The 18,639-nt window shown below is 41.6% G+C and overlaps 1 protein-coding gene across 1 annotated transcript in view; it reads left to right on the plus strand.

Moving 5' to 3' along the window:
* PREP (prolyl endopeptidase) overlaps positions 1 to 18,639 on the plus strand; it is a 123,961-nt gene that overhangs the window by 21,923 nt on the left and 83,399 nt on the right. The window contains exons 3-6 of the mRNA XM_057738542.1: positions 1,016 to 1,149; positions 2,262 to 2,392; positions 4,889 to 5,098; positions 9,082 to 9,203. Of these exons, the coding sequence (XP_057594525.1) occupies positions 1,016 to 1,149; positions 2,262 to 2,392; positions 4,889 to 5,098; positions 9,082 to 9,203 (597 nt within the window). The remainder of the gene's footprint in view (positions 1 to 1,015; positions 1,150 to 2,261; positions 2,393 to 4,888; positions 5,099 to 9,081; positions 9,204 to 18,639) is intronic.

Raw genomic sequence — 18,639 nt, forward strand, 5'->3', positions numbered from 1 at the left:
ATTTGAGAGCCGGCTCTGCCACTTGCCAGCTGTGTGATGTCGGCACTTTTTTCACCACTCCAAGACTCAGTCTCCCCATCCAGAAAGTTGGGCTGAAAAAGAACCTTCTCCATAGGCTTATGAGTTCTAAATGAGTTAATACTTGCTTGGTACATAGTTAGTGCCTTGGAGGTGTTAGTTATTGTTATTTATTGAGGGAAAATATGCTTTCGCTGATACATTGTTTAAAAATATTTTTTCCCAGTTTCATTGAGGTGTAATTTATGTACAGCACTGTGTGAGTTTAAAGTGTGGAGCATAATGATTTGACTTAACATGTGTCATGAAATGATGATCAAGACAAGTTTAGCCGACATCCATCATCTCATACAGATATCAAAAGAAAGAAAAAAAAATCTGTTTCCTTGTGATGCAAACTCTTAGGATTTATTCTCTTTTAACAGCTTGTATATATGTCATAAGCAGTGTTACTTGTAGTCATTGTTGTGCATTACTTATCTAGTACTTATTTATCCTATAACTGGAAGTTTGTACCTTTTGACCACTTTTATCCAGTTTCCACTCCCCTTATCCCCTGCCTCTGGTAGCCACAAATCTGAGTTTTCTATGAGTTTGGGGGTTTTGTTTTTATATTTTAAGATTCCACATATGAGTGAGATCAGGCAGTATTTGCCTTTCTCTGTTCGACTTAACATAATGTCCTCAGGGTCCATCCATGCTGTCACAAGTGGCAGAATTTCCTACTTTTTTATGATTGAATAATATTTGATTATCTGTAGTCCACATTTTCTTTATTCATTCATCCATCAGTGGACCCAGTAGGCTGTTTCCATGTGGTGACTGTTGTATATAATGCTGCTGTGAACATGGGGGTGTAGATACCTCTTTGATACAGTGTTTTTGTTTCCCAGGAGTAAAACTGCTGGGTCTCCTGATACTTATTAATGGGTAACACTCCTTGTGGAAGTGTTATCTTGTATCTGACTTGCTTTGTTCATTTACATTTTCTCTCCAGGCTTTTGTGGAGGCCCAGAACAAGATTACTGTGCCATTTCTTGAGCAGTGTCCTATCAGAGGTTTATACAAAGAGCGAATGACTGAATTATATGACTATCCCAAGTATAGCTGCCACTTCAAGAAAGGGAAAAGGTATGTGAAGTTGCTTTCATTCATTTTTCTTTCTACTTTTCTAATCTAATGCATTCTTAATTTTGCAGTACAGATTCCAAATAACTTCTCAGTTTGTAGACTTAATTCATTATAAAATCAATTCATTTCTATGCTTGAATGTGACAATAATATTTTTTGGTCTGTTGTCCAGATTCTTAAAAGAAGAACTAAGAAATTTAGCAGCGATGTGTCCTAGGACGAAATCTAGATTGTAGGAAATGATTGTTGTTTTGTGGCTAGTTATCGGTGAGAAAACATGATTCGTAGACAGCAGTGGAGATTTGTTTGCCTCTAAAATAAATTCTCTTTGGCTTATACTACTTGAAAAGACTTCCTTATGTGCATTTCTTCTGTCCAGAAATGGAAGTGGGCCAGGATGCAGCACCCATTAGCTCACCTCTCTTGTTCCTTGCCCTCTGACACCCACTGAAAACAGTCGCTTGTTAACTTTGTAAGTCGCTTTGGAATCACTGCCACCGACTCACTTTAGAATTTATTCGGCTTCATCTACATAGGGATCAGCAGAGTGTGATCTGCATGCCAAGCCCTGCCTACCCCCTGTTTTGTAAGAAACGTTTCAGTGGCACACAGCCATGCCCGTTTGTTTGTGTGTCATTCACGGCTGCTTTCGTACCACAAGTGCGGAATTGAGTAGTAGCATCAGAGTCTGTATGGTGCACAAAGCCTAATTAATTTACAGTCTTGCCCGTTCCAGAAAAGATTTGCCCACCCCCTACCCTAGCACCCTGGCTAGGGATGGGAACCAGCACTTCATTTTAGCAAATCTGCTGTCTTCTCCACTGAAAAGAAAAAGTTATTGTTGTATTTAAAGGTCAGTTTTCATTTTAGCAAAAAAGCAGGCTTTATTTCGTTAATGTGTAGATTACAAAATATTATTTGAATACCTAAAGCAATTCGGGTAACAAACTTTAGGTACAGGGAGATGGTGGGACCTTCCACTCTAGTCCCCATGTCCCTGGCATGGCCTGTTTGCAGATGTACCTCTGTTTTTCAATTTGTTTGTATGTATTTGGTTTTACTCCGCAAATAGAAAACTCCATAGCTGAATAAAGACCATCTCTGTCCCCCAGGTATTTCTATTTTTACAATACAGGTTTGCAGAACCAACGAGTATTATATGTACAGGATTCCTTAGAGAGTGAAGCCAGAGTGTTCCTCGACCCCAACATGCTCTCCGACGATGGCACAGTGGCACTCCGAGGTGAGAGCTACACAGCCAGCTACACAGCCGGGCCCACGGCAGTCCCAGGGCCCTCGCTCGCAGCTCTGAAAGACCAGCCAGAGTGTGGACCATATTGTAGAACAGATGCACACGCAGTGTCAGGAAGACTAATTTCTGCACGGTAAATTTAGAACACATGAGTAGTGACATCTTTTTCTGACAGCATGAAGCAGGACTAAGGAATAGTTCACACTGGACCTAAATTAGCTTCTAGGGCTTCTGGGATCTTGAGGTGTCATCATCACTTCCTATATACCTTCCCTGAGACCTATCTGTGTTTAGGAGAAAAATTAATTCTCTTCTGTGAGAAATTTAAGTTGTACGGAGAATGTTTTAACTATAAATATAAAGCAGGAAAGAATATTTATGAAATCTGCTTCCTTTAGGGGAAAAAGATGTTTTAAAGTTTAGTCAATTGTTAGTATGTTAGAATTAAAAGTATAGAACACAATCGTGTAGAAATTAGATAACTTGGTACCTTGTCCCTTGAGGATACAAGTTTAAAAGCTGAATAAATAAGTTTTGCTGTGTGCAGAAATAGGTATGCAGTTGCCGTATGTCTCCTAAATAACTTCCCCTGAGATAACTTTCTCCACGGACCATGACATTACCCCAAGTTTGTGCCATAAGCACCGCTTCTGAGGTAAGGAAGTTGTCTATACTCTGGTTCTATGGTTTAAAAATTGTACACTTTGAGAATCATCTCTGGCTAGTATTCTAGATGTTTTTAGTTAATTTGGCTCAGCATTTCCTCAGTAGCGTCTTCTGTTTTGTAGAAAAAGTGCAAGCGTAGGTTCAGTCCTACAGAATTGAGCAGTTGTAAGTCCTGTAATTGATCAGGTGGGGATTAAAGAGCCCTGTTCTAGCAGAGCTGTGCTAAGACCCTTTTATAAAGGTATTCAGTCATTCAGTGCTTCCCTCCCCCTCTCCCCCAGTAGGCTGTGTATGTTTATCGATAATCCTTAATCGAATTAGTATTGAGAGTAATCAGTATTGGAAATAAGATGCCAGCCAGCTTATCGTGAGTGTTCATCCGTGAATTTGGTCTTGGAAATGAAGATCAGTTGTGAGTGAATTTAATATACTGATTCTGTGCAGTAATATACCCTACATAGAAGCCTATTTCATTTTAACCAAGGTCTATCTCGCAACTCATCCAGAAGCACTTCATTATAACAGGGTCTCACCTCTCACTCTGATAATTCATTCCAGTAACTTTTTAATGTAATGCTTATCATGTATCGACCCTGATGGATGACAAGGTAAATTAGACATGGGACTTGGTCTCAGTCTTTGAGTTTTCTGAAAATGATATTATAGGGGAGTTACAGTACAGGTAGACATTCAGATTCTTTTGACGGTATATGATTTTTTTTAAACATATATTTCAAGTCAAAATGTTTTATTTAAATTTTTCCTGAAAATTTTTAAATTGTGTATAATTTACGTACAGTGAAAAGTGAATATTTACTCTCATCACTTTCTTGACTCTTTTCTGCGTTTATATACATACGAGCCTGGATACTTTATAGAAATTGTAAGTGATTAATAAGTAGGTTTTATGAAATTTTAACCTTATTTTTCACTAGTAGAAGTCCCATGTAAAATAGTAGGAAACTCGTGGAAGTAGTTGGGTTTCTTAGGATAATTTTCAACCCCCCAGTGAAGTTTAGCAGGCATCATAAGAGGAAATCTCTGGTGTCAGTGTCTGATACCAAATCCTACACGTTCCTTATAATCATAAAGCCAGTAGAAACATTCCACAGTGGTTAGAACATTCTATCTGTGATGGCCACAAAGAATGGGACCCAGTGCATTAGTCCGTCAGTGGTGTTGCTTTGCTTATTTTTTCTTGTTCATTTTGGAATATGCACCACGTGAGTCTTTATTGGAAACCCTCAGGGTTCATTTACCTGGACTTTTGGTTGTTGGATGGTGTGGACATTAATCCTTGAGTGCCAGCAATGCTCAGAAAATGAGGTTGTAGAGAGGGATTTCAGATAGTTTGGAATCCTTTCCAAAAATTATGTAACGGCTCCAATTTAGTTGTGTTACTACATTCAGTCATTACTCTAAAGGCAGTTTCCTTACTCCTTTTCCCCCCCCTTCTGATTATAAATAAAATATGCTGAAAGTCCCAGATGAGGTCTGCTTTTAAATGAACTGCTTATTAAATTACAGACATTTTTTAAATGGAAGCATCTTAGTGGTCATATAACCTAGTACTTGATTTTACACATGGAGAAACTAAGACCTGGAAAGGTTAAGGAACTTGTCCAAGGTCTTAAGGCAAATTCCTGGGAGACCTGGTTGAGCGCCCAGAGTTCCTCACAACCAGTTGCCCGCTCCTTCTGTTGCCACATTCTGCTTCCACGTGTGACACAGAGCTCCGTCAGACAGCTCAGTGGGCGGCAGGCAAGGCTGGGAGTTGTGTCCCCATGTTCACCACTTGACAATTTCTCATGTACCCCTCAGGCTATGCGTTCAGTGAAGACGGTGAGTGTTTTGCCTATGGTCTGAGTGCCAGCGGCTCAGATTGGGTGACGATCAAGTTCATGAAAGTCGATGGTGCCAAAGAGCTTCCAGATGTGCTCGAGAGAGTCAAGTTCAGCTGTATGGCCTGGACCCATGATGGGAAGGGAATGTTCTACAACGCATACCCACAACAGGATGGGAAAAGTGATGGTAAGCTGAGGCTTCAGATGAAGCATCTTTTTCAAGAAAAGAAATGCAACTGCACAGGACTTAGAGAAGCTAAGCCCTACGTAGAGGTTGCTTGGTCTAGAACCATGTTTCCTCAGGGATAGTTGTATCTGTTAGCGCAGTTGTGTGACAGGTCCTGCCAAAACTTTGTGGTTCAGAATAACGACCATTTATTTTTGCTCATGAGTCTACAGGTTGACCAGGCAGTTCTTCTGGGCTTCGCTGAATTCTGTCATGTACCTGTGATGAGCTGCTGGTCAGTCGACGGATGTTAGCGTGACTTTTTCGCATGCGTGGGGCCTCAGTTCTGCTCCATGTGGTCTCTCCGTCCTCTAGCAGGCCGGCCCAGGCTTGTTCATGTGGCAGCTCAGCAGGATTCCCAGGGGGAGAGCTGAGGGCACGACCTCTTTGATGCCTGGACTTGCTGCTGGAACATCACTTCACTGCATTGTTTTGGTCAAAGCAAGTCACAGAGTCAACTGCTATTAATGGGGTTGGGAGACAGATACAGGGAACTGTGAAACACTGGAGCCATTTTTATTGCTGTCTGTCCTTCACAGATGCGTCCTTTCTCCCAAGGGGGTCATGGAGAAGATGGAATTTTTTTTTTTTTTTTTTAACAAAACCAACTTATTTAATGATGTTGAGTGATTAAAATTTTGCAGTAATCACATCTCTTCGTCTGCTTAGAAGTTGCAGGTCATGTGTTGGTCACACTTGTCTTGACACTTTTGTCCTTATTAATTTCCGGGACACACCTTTGTTTTTGTCTTCAATTGTACAAAGATCCTATTGTGTGCAAGTGGTCCCTCTTTCTTTTCCTCTTCACCTCTCAACTTCTCAGGCAAGAAGGGCCCTGTAGCTCTTACCTTGCTGGTACAATATGTCAACATCATCTTCTTTATGCTACTTCATATTTCCATGTGGCGTACAGCATTTTCATGTTGCTTTGGTTGGTCTTTACAGGTGGGTTACCATCCCTTTGCTAGAGATTTGGAGCTGGGGTGCAGAGTCTCAGTTACGTTTTGCAGGGCCTGGAGCTGGCGGGAAGCATGGCTAGTCCAGTGCTTTCTCCTGCAAATGCTGTCCCCTTATCATGAATTGCTGTATCTTTGTCATCTTTAGATATACTTTCTTTCTTTTCTCTTTTTCTCCCAGTTGAATTGGGAATAAGGCTATAATGCTTTTCATCTCTTTTGGCTACATTTATCAATAGCTTTTGCTGCCTTTGATTAGATTACTGTAGTACCTTTTTCTTAGTTCACCGGTGAACTACAAGAGCAGCTAAGACCTTTTATTCAGTGATGTTGACTAAAGAAAGACCTCTGTGCTCTGTACACTGAATTAGCTGTCTGTATTAAGAGTGCTGCTGAGTTAGAAAATGTTGGCTGTTTCCAAGTTCTAGGAGACCAATAAAGTGTATAACTGGCCATTTCTTCTTGGAGAACAGTGTTGTTGTTAACTTGTGAAAAACATGAAAATTATTTAGCCTTAACTTCCTTTGGCATAAGTAGTAATAATTAGTAATTGTGGCTGATTTAAGAAAGGCAGCATCTTCTCTCAGCTGTAATTTTGCTGTCCTCTTGTCTGGAAGACCTCAGCAGCCTTTCAGGCTGTGTGGGGGAAGACTTATGAATGAGGCCAAGTGATTCTGGCCATGTGCTTCTTACCAGTGTTCCTGGAAAACCTGTGGAAAATCACCAAGTACTGTAAAGCTTTTTTTTTTTTTAATGTTATGGTATTATCTTCCTTTTTTTCTTTATTGTCCTGAAAGCTTGGTACATTTTCATATTAGCCTCCAAAGTCAGCAAATATGTGTGATTATTTCCAGGGTGATACCCAACTGATACTTAACTCCCTTTTTAAAAAAAAAAAAATAGACTTAATCTTTTAGAGCAGTTTTAGGTTCGCAGCAAAATTGAGAAGATACCAAGATTTCCCATGTATCCTCTGCCCCATACACGCATAGCCTCACCCATTATCAGCATCCCCACCAGAGGACACAGTAGATGAGCCTCCATGGACACATCATCACCCAGAATCCATAGCTGACTTTAGAGTTCACTCTCAGTGCTGTGCATTCCATGCCTTTGGGCAAATGTATAATGATATGTATCCACCACTGTGGTATCATACAGGGTATTTTCACTGCCTTAAGGATCCTCCCTGTTCCACCTATACATCCTTCCCTCCCTTGCCAGCCCCTGGCAACGACTGATCTTTTTACTATCTCTATAGCTTTGCCTTTTCCAGAATATTATATCGTTGGAATCATACAGTATATATAGCCTTTCAGATTGGCCTCTTTCACTTAGTAATGTGCATTTATGTTTTTTCCACGTGTTTTTACGGCATGATAGCTCATTTCTTTTTAGCACTAAATAATATTCCATTGTCTAGCTGTACTGTAGTTTGTTTATCCATTCACTTCTGAAGGACATCTTGGTTGCTTCCAAGTTTTGGCAGTTATGAATAAAGCTGCTGTTAATATCCTTGTTAACAGCAGTTTTATTCATAATTTTTGTGTTTTTCTGTAGATGTAAGTTTTCAGCTCATTTACCTTGGAGCACAGTTGCCGTATCGTAAGAGTATGTTGTTTTGTGAGAAACTGCCAGACTCTCTTCCAGCGTGGCTATACCACTTGTATTCCCACCAGCAATGCATGAGAGTTCCTGTTGTTCCACATCTTGGCCAGCATTTGGTGTTTTGAGTGTTGTTCTGGGTTTTGGCCAATCTGATGAGTGTGCAGTGGTCTCTCATTGTTTTAATTTGCTGTTCCTCGATGGCCTATGCTGCGAGCATCTTTTCGTAGGCTTATTTTCCATTTGTGTTTCTTCTTTGGTGAGGTTAAGATCTGTTAAGGTCTTTGGCCCATTCTTTGTTTTCTTACGGTTGAGTTTTAAAAGTTCTTTGTGTATTTCAGATAACAGTCCTTTATCAGATATTCGCTTGTCTCTTCATTCTCTTGACACTGTCGTCTGTGGAGCAGAAGGTTTTAATTTTAATGAAGTCTAGCTTATCAGTTATTTCTTTCATGGGTCATGCCTTCTGTGTTTTATCTAAAAAGTCATCACCAAATCCAAGGTCATCTAGATTTTCTCCTGTGTTACCTTCTAGGAGTTTTATAATTGCATTTACATTTTTAGGTCTTTGATCCATTTGGGGTTAATTTTTGTGACGTGTGTAAGGTCTGTGTCTTGATTCATTTTTGGCATGAGGATGTCCAGTTGTTCCTGTCCCATTTGTTGAAAAGACTGTCTTTTCTCCCTTGTATTGCATTTTTTCCTTTATCAAAGATCAGTTGACTGTATTTATGTGGGTCTGTTTCTGGGCTGTCTACTCTGTTCTCTTGATCTATTTGTCTTTTCTTTTGCTAATACCACACTGTCTTGATTGCTTATAATAAATCTTGAAGTCAGGTAGTATCAGTTCTCCAGCTTTGTTATCTTCCTTCAATATTCTGTTGGCTCTTCTGGGTTTTCTGCCTCTCCACATAAACTTTTAGGATCAGTTTGTCCATATCCACAAAATAACTTGCTGGGATTTTGATTGGGAGTGCATTGAGTCTATAGATCAAGTTGGACTGACATCTCAACAATATTGAGTATTTCTGTCCATAAGATATTGAGTATATTGCTCCATTTATTTAGTTCTCCTTTGATTTCTTTCATCAGTTTTGTAGTTTTCCTCCTGTAGATCTTGTACATATTTTATTCAGTTTATACCTAAGTATTCCATTTTGGGGGCTGCTAATGTAAATGGTACTGTGTTTTAAATTTCAGATTCCACTTGTTCATTGCTAGTATATAGGAGAGTGATTAACTTTTGTATATTAACCTTGTATCCTGCAATCCTGCAACCAGATACTTAACTTTTTAAATGCTTCTAGCATTGTATAGTACGGGAGGAATAGGTTTTCGTAAAGCTGTCAGCTGCATTTCAGTGTACATTTTTAACTCCTTCAGGCACAGAAACATCCACCAATCTCCACCAAAAGCTCTGCTACCATGTCTTGGGGACTGATCAGTCAGAAGATATTTTGTGTGCTGAGTTTCCTGATGAGCCTAAGTGGATGGGTGGAGCTGAGGTATTGTACTACCATGAAATTTTACCCAGTGAGTCCATGTCTCATGGATTGTGTGTATAAATATTCTCCTTATGTGGTTATCTTTACAAATGGCGGAAGTCCTTTGAGTGAATATTCTTTAGTTAAAAATATTAGTACTCACATGGACTCTTAATAATGAAGGTGATAAATCTTTTAACTGTAATCTCAACATAAAAATGGACTGGAGGACATGAGGTTGGGGGGGCGGGGGGGGCGAAGGGGAAGCTGGGACGAAGCGAGAGAGTAGCATAGACATATATATACTACCAACTGTAAAACAGATAGCCAGTGGGAAGTTGCTGTATAACAAAGGGAGATCAACTCGATGATGGATGAGATGATGGGTGATGCCTTAGAGGGCCTGGACGGGGAAGGTGGGGGGAGTCACGGGAGGGAGGGGATATGAGGATATATGTATAAATACAGCTGACTGACTTTGGTGTACCTCAAAACCTGGTACAAGAGTGTAAAGCAATTATATTCCAATAAAGAGCCTGGGGGAAAAGAAAAAAGGAAATAATAGTGTGGCCTCAGGGCAGGTTCGCAGGGTCATGGTTCTGCCTCAGGGGATGCACATAATATCTTTAAGCTCTTCTGCAGAACTAGAACTCCCACCAAATTGAAGGTCTTCCAGAGAGAAGGTCACTGTTTGATCATCTGGAAGCTCATCAGGAGACCACCTGAGGCCAGATTAAAGGGGTGCAGGCCTTGCACACACCCTGATCCTTATCAGCAACCCCACCCTTGAACCATTGCTATAAAACTCCTCAGCAGATACCCCAAGGTTGGGGCACAGTTTTTGAGGCACAAGCCCGCTGTGTTCCCCTTCTCCTGTCAAAGCAATAAAACTATTCTTTTCTACTTCACCAAAAAAAAAAAGAATCTTAATACTAAAAGTAATACATGCTTATGGTAAAAATGCCAAAGTACAAAATAAAACTTGAACATTTCAAAGCTTGGAATCCTAATTCTCAGAGGTGAGGAGAGTTTCCTTCCAAAAATGTTCTTTGTACACAAGTAAGTGAGAATGAGAGGGGAGAAGGAGTGTGTGTGTTTTTCTTTTTTATACAGCTGTGCTCTTCATGCCTCTTATTCACTTGTTTTTACATTAAAATATGTATCTTCTAGATAGTTACATATCTCATGATGGTTCACACATTCCTCAGGGGTCTTGATAATAACCAGCCTCGGGAAGTGATGCATCTTTGTAGCTACTGTCCCAGATTTTATTCTGTATCTTGAGAATCAACTGTGAAAAAACTTAGAGATGCTTAGAGTAAGAATTAGGCTCTTGTTAGCTCATTTCTGGGTACTAAGAAATATTTTTTTTGAGAAAGAAAAGCATTCTGAACATTTTCGTGTAGGTGGGCTCTCATCCCATTTTGAGCGGGACTGAGGAATCCACTAGAAACTTTTAAGTCCATTGAGCCTCTTACCTCTTCTCTGGGATACAGTTAGAACTGTGGTAAGAAAGGGGCATTTTAGAGTTGCACTTCTGTGCATGGGCCTGGTTCATTGGAGGATAGAATAGGAATCCATGGCATTTTAGTCCGCGTGGGTTAATATACTGTATTCCAAATTGTCCTTTTATTTATTTTGTTTCTCTAGAACCGTGGTTGGCAAACTACTGCCCTCAGCTGAAATCTGGCCTGCTGCCAGCGTTTGTAAATAAAGCTTTGTTGGAACACAGCCATACCCATTTACTTACTGTCTGTGGCTGCTGTCAAGCTATAACAGCAAGAGTTGACTTAGTTGCTGCACGCGGCCCAGAAAGCTGAAAATATTTACTTTCTGGCCGTTAATAGAAAAAGTTTGTCAGACTTTAATGCAGAGTGTTAAAAGTGAATTTATAGGACTTACCTATTATTACCTGAAGCTGTGCCCTCTTTTCATGCTTCCCCCCCCCCCACCCCCCGCTCCCCATCCTACAAGGATTTCTTGGTAGTTATTGTCATTTTTCTCACATATTTGTTTTTCATGGCTTTTCTGATTCTGTGTGTAGATTGTTTCCACTAAGTTTTCGTCGTGTCCACCTTCTCATACCTAAGGCTTCTGCATTCTGCAGATAGTAGATGTTTGTTTATAAAATAATATACATTTTTACCTTCACCTGAGTGAAGCAATTAGGGAGGTAAATATGCTATCAAAAAAATTGGTAATGTTAGGTCGTGTTTCTTTTCACCTTTTTTGGGGCGGAGAGATGTTGATGGAGAAACATTACAGCAGACCTGTTTTAATCAAGGTAAAATTATTTCATGATAGGATACAACTGAAAATAAGTGCCAGAATAACGGATCTATTTTAACATATTAGTCTAAAAGAAAACAAGCTTCACAGTAGAACACACATGAAACTAGTTGCTCAGATCTCTGTATTAGCATTTGGTTGAAGCAGCTCGTTTTTTTGTTTTTTTTTTTCTTTTCTTTTTGCTTTTTAAAATCATGGTAAAATATAGGTAACAGAAAATTTATCAGTTTAATCATCAACATAACGATTTTCGTTTTAATCATTTATAGAGTTCAGTGGCATTAAGGATATTCATATTATTGTGCAACCATCACCCCTGTCTCCAGAACTTTTTTCATCTTGCGAAACTGAAGCTCTGTACTCATTCAGTGATAACTCTTCATTCCCTCTTCTACCCAGTCCCTGGTAACCACCATTCTACGTTCTGTCTCTGTGCATTTGACTGCTTTAGGTACCTCCTAAATGTCATTATGTAGTATTTGTCTTTTATGACTATTTGACTTAGCATAACATCTTCAAGGTTTATTTCCATGTTGTCGCATGTGTCAGAATTTCCTTCCTTCTGAAAACTGAATAGTATTCCACTGTGTGCATATGCCACAGTTTGTGTATGCCGTCATCCGTCAGTGGACACTGGGTTGTTTCCACAGCATTGCTGTGAGTAATGCTGCAATGAGCAGCCAGTTCTTTAAAATGCAGTGGAGACATATCTTACATGCATTTAAAATATGTATATTCAATTCTGCTACTAGGCAACTGAAAAGAAAAGCAAATTTACATAGTTTGGGTGATCCTTCTACCATTCACTCAGTAGATATTCACTCTGTGTAACTTGTCTGATAGAATCTTTACCATAACCTTGAGAGGGCGGTGATCATTCCATTGCATGGACAAAATAAAATACCAGTGAGGGTGATTGACTTGCAAGTCCATGGCTGGAACTGCCTGCTGGGTATGTTAGACCCACAGCCTGGATCAAAAGGTAAGAGGTCATGGGAAAACAGCAGGGATGACTGTTTAAAGAATGGCAGTAAATGAAGAGATGCATCTGTATTGCACAGAAGCAATAAATGAAGTTGTAAAAAAAAAAACAAAAAACAAAATACTACTGGGATGTGTACAGTGAGTCCTAAGGAACCTTCTACTGGATCAGGGCCCTGAAGAGCGAGTTATACAGAGGAAGTCTGTAAGCAAACCAGTAGGCTTAGTAGACACAGACTGGGTGTAGATTTCATTAAGCTGTGTTCCAGCTGCTTGGGAGGTCTTGTTAGATGTCAGTCTTCCAGTGGCCAGGGTTAGTTGGGTAGGTCATGCTGAGAGGACTTTCTTGCTAATGGGAGAGCACCTTTGTGACTTAAATGTGGGTGCTATAGTACTGAGCCTTCAGAAGCCTCAGGTCCACCCTGAAATTGAGGATCCAGCTCCAGGTCGGAAAAATCCAGGTCATGCAAATAGTCTTGATGTGGGAGTTTCTTGTACCTGTCAAGGAAGTGTGATAAAGCCCAGGGGAGTCTAAGAAGCTGGTGCGCTGTCAGCTGGCTGGACCAGAAGCGCCCATACCTGGCATAGAGAACATCGCTTAGGGTGTTCGCTGGAAGTGAAGTTGAGGGTTTCCTAACAGCCTCTATTTAGTGACCCGAACCTTAGAGAAAAGCTGTTGTCCCCATCATAACCGTGCACCAATTACACGTGCTGTGGTTGCTGCTTTTATTTGTCAGTAGTTGCTTTTAGGGTCGTCATTTTGAACCTAGTATTTCGTGAATACACTTAACAGCGTCTCTGAATGGAGGGACAGCACTGTAGTGATGGGATGTTCTGGAATCAGGAGATTTTTAATTCTAGTCCTGTCTGTGTGGCCTTGGGCAAGTTACGTCCTCTCTCCAAGTCTGTTTCCTAAGTTTCCTTCAGAGCCTTTTTCAGACTGTGGGTGGAGGATTTATCACAGCATCTCATAGACCCTGGCGTGTTGGGCCATGTGGGTGTGGTTTGAGGCACCCGTGGGCAGGTGGCTGCCTGAGTGCATGGGTGTGTCTGAATGTCTTTGGTGAGCTGCCCTCCTCCTCCCTTTTGGCCGCTGCAGTCCAGGTTCACTGAGGCCTACCCTTTATACCCTAGATGCCATCGCCTCATGACTTGTCTCCTTCCTTCACAGATGCCTCCTCTGCCTTCCTGCATGGACAGGTCCTTATTGCCTTGAGCCAACCATTAAGTTACTGTCACAAAGCAGTTTTAAGTTTTCCCACTGTTGCGCAGAACAGCATCTCTCCCCAGGACAGCATCTTCCACCCGGCAGAACCCATAGCTTTCTGGACACATTAGGGTATTAGAACTGTTACTAAAGGTCCATTGCAACTCAAAACAAAATATCAACTCTCCGATTTACTTACTTCCCTCTTTCCAGCTCAGGTTTGGTGAGCACATGGGGGACTAGCAGGTGGGGTGGGTACTGTTTGTTCCCGCCTCTTGGTTACTTTTTTTCCCCATAACAAAGACTTGGACATGGGTAATCATGGTGACGTTGTTCATGATCGTTCCAAACTGGACACACCCCAGGTGTCCACTAACAGCAGGAGTGAATAAACTGCTACATCCCTATGATGAAATACTAGTCAGCAGTAAACAGGAGTGAACTATTTTTTAAATTTGTTTTATTGAAGTATAGTTGATTTACAGTGTTGTGTTAGTTTTTGATGTACAACAAAGTGATTCAGTTATATATAATAGTTTGCATATACTAGTCCTGAACTTCTAGTCCATCCCTCCCCTGCCCCCACCCTGCTTGGCAAGCATAAGCCTTCTTCTCTATGTCTGAGTCTGTTTCTGTTTTGTAAAATATAGTTCATTTGTGTCATGTTCTTAATTCCACATGTAAGTGATATCATATGGTGTTTGTCTTTGTCTTTTTGACTGACTTCACTTAGTATGATAATCTCTAGGTCCATCCATGTAGCTCAAATGGCATTATGTCATTCTTTTTTATGGTTGAGTAATATTCCATTGCATATATGTACCACATCTTCTTCATCCATTCATCTGTCAGACATTTAGGTTGCTTCCATGCCTTGGCTGTTGTAAATAGTGCAGCTGTGAATATTGAGGTGCATGTATCTTTTCAAATTATGGTTTTGTCTGGATATATGGCCAGGAGTGTGATTGCTAGATCATATGGCAATTCCATTTTTAGTTTTTTTGAGGAAACTCCATACTGTTTTCCAGTGTAGCAGCGCCAGTTTACAAGGAAATGAACTGATACACCGAGTAGCAGGGATGAATCTCAGAATAATTATGCCCTGTGAAAGAAACTAGAAAAGAAAGTGCACAGTATTTGATTCCATTTATATAAAACTCTAGAAAATGCAAACTAGTCTGTAATGACACAAAGCAGATCAGTGGTTGCTTGGTAACTGCGGGATGGGAATGGGGAGGAGGGACTATGAATGGGCAGGAAGAAACTGGGGGATGGTCAGACTAAAACGTTGGAATTCAAGTTTTGGGGGGGGCGGGGGGGAAGGGGGAGAGTGGCCATTCTGAGCAGCGGCCAGATCACCTGTTCCCTCCCCTCGGCCATGCGCTGTGCTTTAGTTTCTCGGGGCCCTGCAGGGGAGGAGCTAGAGCTACAGAAGGGGAGCGGGACTTTTGCTCACCCGGAGCTGTCTGTCCGTGTCTCCTGGCAGCTCGCAGTCATGACAGGTGTCTAGGCACCAGCTGTTTGTGATCCTTTTGTAGTGAGATCCCCTTGATTCTGGGAACCTCTGTATTTTGTCATTCCTTCATGTGGACAGTAAACTCTCTGGCTGACCTTTTGCATCGTCCTCCGTTCCCCTCAGAGCTTCTGCTCCCAGCAGGATTCCCTTGAGGTTCGTGCCTCTCTGCACCCCTCCTTTTCCATCCTTTTTCAGCAGGGACTTTTCCAGACGACTGGAGGCCAGCTACCTTCCTGGTGCCTCTTGTTCTAGGGGAAGCCACGTCCATCCTGGATGTGCAGACAGTGAACACCTGCCCTCCTCACCTGCCAGCCCAGGGCCTCCTGCCTCAGTCCCTCCAGCATCTCCAGCTGCTGGGATCACAGGAGCAGCCACTGCCTCATGCCCCCGGGGGTAACACGAAACACAAACCTCGCATCTGGCTTGGAGGGACAGGGATGTCAGTTATTATGTAAGAGAGACTATGAGGTTTCGGTTGGAGGGCAGGATTGTGGGAGGATAGAAATAGTCATGTTTTAGAAGGTTCTTTTGGACAAAAAAAGTATTTTAAAGTGACTTGTAGAGCATTTGGGGGAAACAACAAAACAGCAACAACAAAAACCCAAAGCAAGCGTTCTGAGGCACTTTTCCCAGCAGAGGGTGCTCTAGAGTGTAGATTCTGAAAACTTATCAAGTCCGTTTAGAAAGGATCAGGGAGAAAATGCCCAGCCACTTTTGTGATTGTTTCGCTGAATCGTGTACCGAGAACCTAATTCTATTATACCTAATTCTTGGGGCCAGGGTGAGTGGGGGGTAGTTTTTTTTTTTTAACAAAGGTAATTTTGATTTTAATATTTATCACATATCTCCATAAACCATCTTTATATGTTCAGTGTGATCCCTAGTAATGAAAATCTGTATATACAGCTGACCCTTGAACAGTGCGGGGCTTAGGGATGCTAATAACTTATCAGCCCTTTATATATGCGGTTCCTCCGTATCCACTGATTCAACTAGACCTAGAGCTTGCAGCGCTGTGGTATTTACTGTGTGTAAGTGGATCCGCATTGTTCAGAGGTCAGCTGTGTGTATGTGCACGTATATGTTACACATATGTGAACATGTAAAATCATCACCTAATACCTGACTCATCGTGGGCGCTCAGAAGGTTACTTCTGTGCTCCTCCTTCCCCTGCTGGGATTCATGCACCTGAAGGCCCTGTAGCCGCCGGGGCACGGAGTGTCCCTTGACGGAGCACGCATGGTAGAGTCCGGTGCTGCTCAGGAAACACTGCCTCACCTGCCCCTTTCTTGTTGGGTAGTTTCGGCTTGAGCAGTAATTGTTCAGCAGCCCTCTTCCTGGTCAGCACAGTGCATGCGTTTGTTCCCCAGATACCTAGAAGCCCTTACCTTGGGTCTGCCACTGTGCAGGGCCAGGTGGTACTCAGGAGCAGAGACGGGCGGGCTCTGGCCCTGACGGAAGATATTTTGGCTGTGGTGCACTATTCTAAATGAGCATTTTAAAGTAATACAGAGAGGCTCGGGGGCCACAACAGAATTCCCACCATGTTCAGTTCATGTGTCATTTTAAAGACACCGCTGTGCTGTTGACCTTCACTTTGGTTTTGGAACCTGAGGCTGCCAGCACGTGTTCTGGTTGGTGATCCTTCACCCCCTCGTACTGTCCCAGGGAGTCCTGCACTTTCACCAGCTCCTGGAGACGGATTCCTTCTGTTCATCACAGGAGTGGCGGTCCTTGTATCCGTCCTGGGGGGACGCCTGCCTGGACTGTGTGCGTCCAAGGCTCATGGCCCACGTCCTGTCTTTCACCAGCACCGTGTGAAGCGATAATGTCCGTCGTGCTGAGGGGCACGCAGGGACACCTGAGAGCGTGCTGGGGAAGCCAGAAAGTCGGGAAGCCAAACTGAACACCTGGATATGAGCAAGGCTGCAGGGGGCGCTGCTCTGAAAGCTCCTGATGGGAGAGAGTTGGTTTTGCGGTAGAAGGTTGGACTTGCAGGTCATCACTTTTCTCAGCTGCCTCCTCTTACTGCTCAGTGGGGGAGAAAAGAAAACAGTCGATTCTTAAATAACCAGGCTTATGTGCCAGAGAAACAATCAGGTAGATGAGAAACAAGAGTGGCTCCAGCATGTCGAGACCTCCGTTACCCGTTTTACTTTGAGTGGGTTTTCTTTTCCTAGAATTTTCTGGCATATCTGTTTCTGGCACACCGAGCAACGCGTCATAGAGTACTGGGGTTGATTTCTTTCTTCCCTCCTTGCTGAGGTGGCACACAGTATTGGGAAAGATGATTTAAGGACTGCCTGTTAGCAGTGTTTATGTCGATGCACATAACATTGCTGTGACCACCCTGTACTTCTGCTGCTGACACTCCCCTGTTTTCATTACAGATCTATAGTGAGCCCCGTAAATGAAGAGCCACCACTTGTAGGTAATTAGTTCGACACTTAAAAGTTTTCCTAGATTATGTTTTGGAAACATACTTAATATTAAAGTGATGTTGTTATGATTCACAACGATTATGAAAGGAATCCACAAGAGTCTGTGAGATAAAATTGATAGAGTTTCCTGCTCTGAGAGGAACATGATTAACTCTCAAAGCTATTAAAATCCATTTTCACTCCTTTTGTGAATTTCCCAGGCAATTTTAAGTCTCACTGCTTTTTAGTATACTTTTTTAATACACGATTAATTCTTTTGTCATAATATATGAGAATGTAGTTTCCTCAATTTAAAAAAGTGCATGTACTTTCAAATTATGAAAAGGTGTTCTCCACCCTCTTCTTGTTGGATTCTAAGTGGAAAAAATTATACATATGTTAAAGAAATCTCATGCCTGTGAAGCTTTGGTCATTAATACAAGACCATGTAACTATGGCGTCTAGAAACTAGCATAAAATAGCTTATGAGCTTTTCTTTGAAAAGGCTAAGTTTGATGAAAGTCCACATGTCCTATGTATATATAAGTATTAGCTATGTGTCCCGATGTTTTGAAAGACAACTTGGTAGATAGTTAAATGGTTGAGAGTTATTAAAACATTAATAAGTGATCTGCTAATTTTCTCTTAATATGAGATGCACGAAGAAAAGCTTGCTTATTCAGGTCATCTGGAAAACCCAGCTGTTTTTACTTTATAGCATTGAGACTAGAAATAGCCAGATTCATATACTTAAAATTTTTATGCAAGTAGTAATAAGTTTATTGTTTAAAATAACATACAGAAATCCCATTCTCTAGAGAAACTATTATCTGCATATGAGTTCTATTTCACACTTAATTCTGTCGATTCATATTTTTTTAAAAAGCCTCAAATGAGCCGACGGTAGAGCAATGGCCTCTAGTGAACATGGTGCAGCTGGACCCAGACTCTGGTCTGAGTGGGTCATGGTCACACCTACCACCTACATGAGGCATTAACTGAAGACATTTCATAAAAACATACTATTTGGGACTAGATTCCCC

The sequence above is a fragment of the Hippopotamus amphibius genome, chromosome 6 (assembly GCF_030028045.1).
Source record: "Hippopotamus amphibius kiboko isolate mHipAmp2 chromosome 6, mHipAmp2.hap2, whole genome shotgun sequence".
In the NCBI taxonomy this organism is placed as follows: domain Eukaryota; kingdom Metazoa; phylum Chordata; class Mammalia; order Artiodactyla; family Hippopotamidae; genus Hippopotamus; species Hippopotamus amphibius.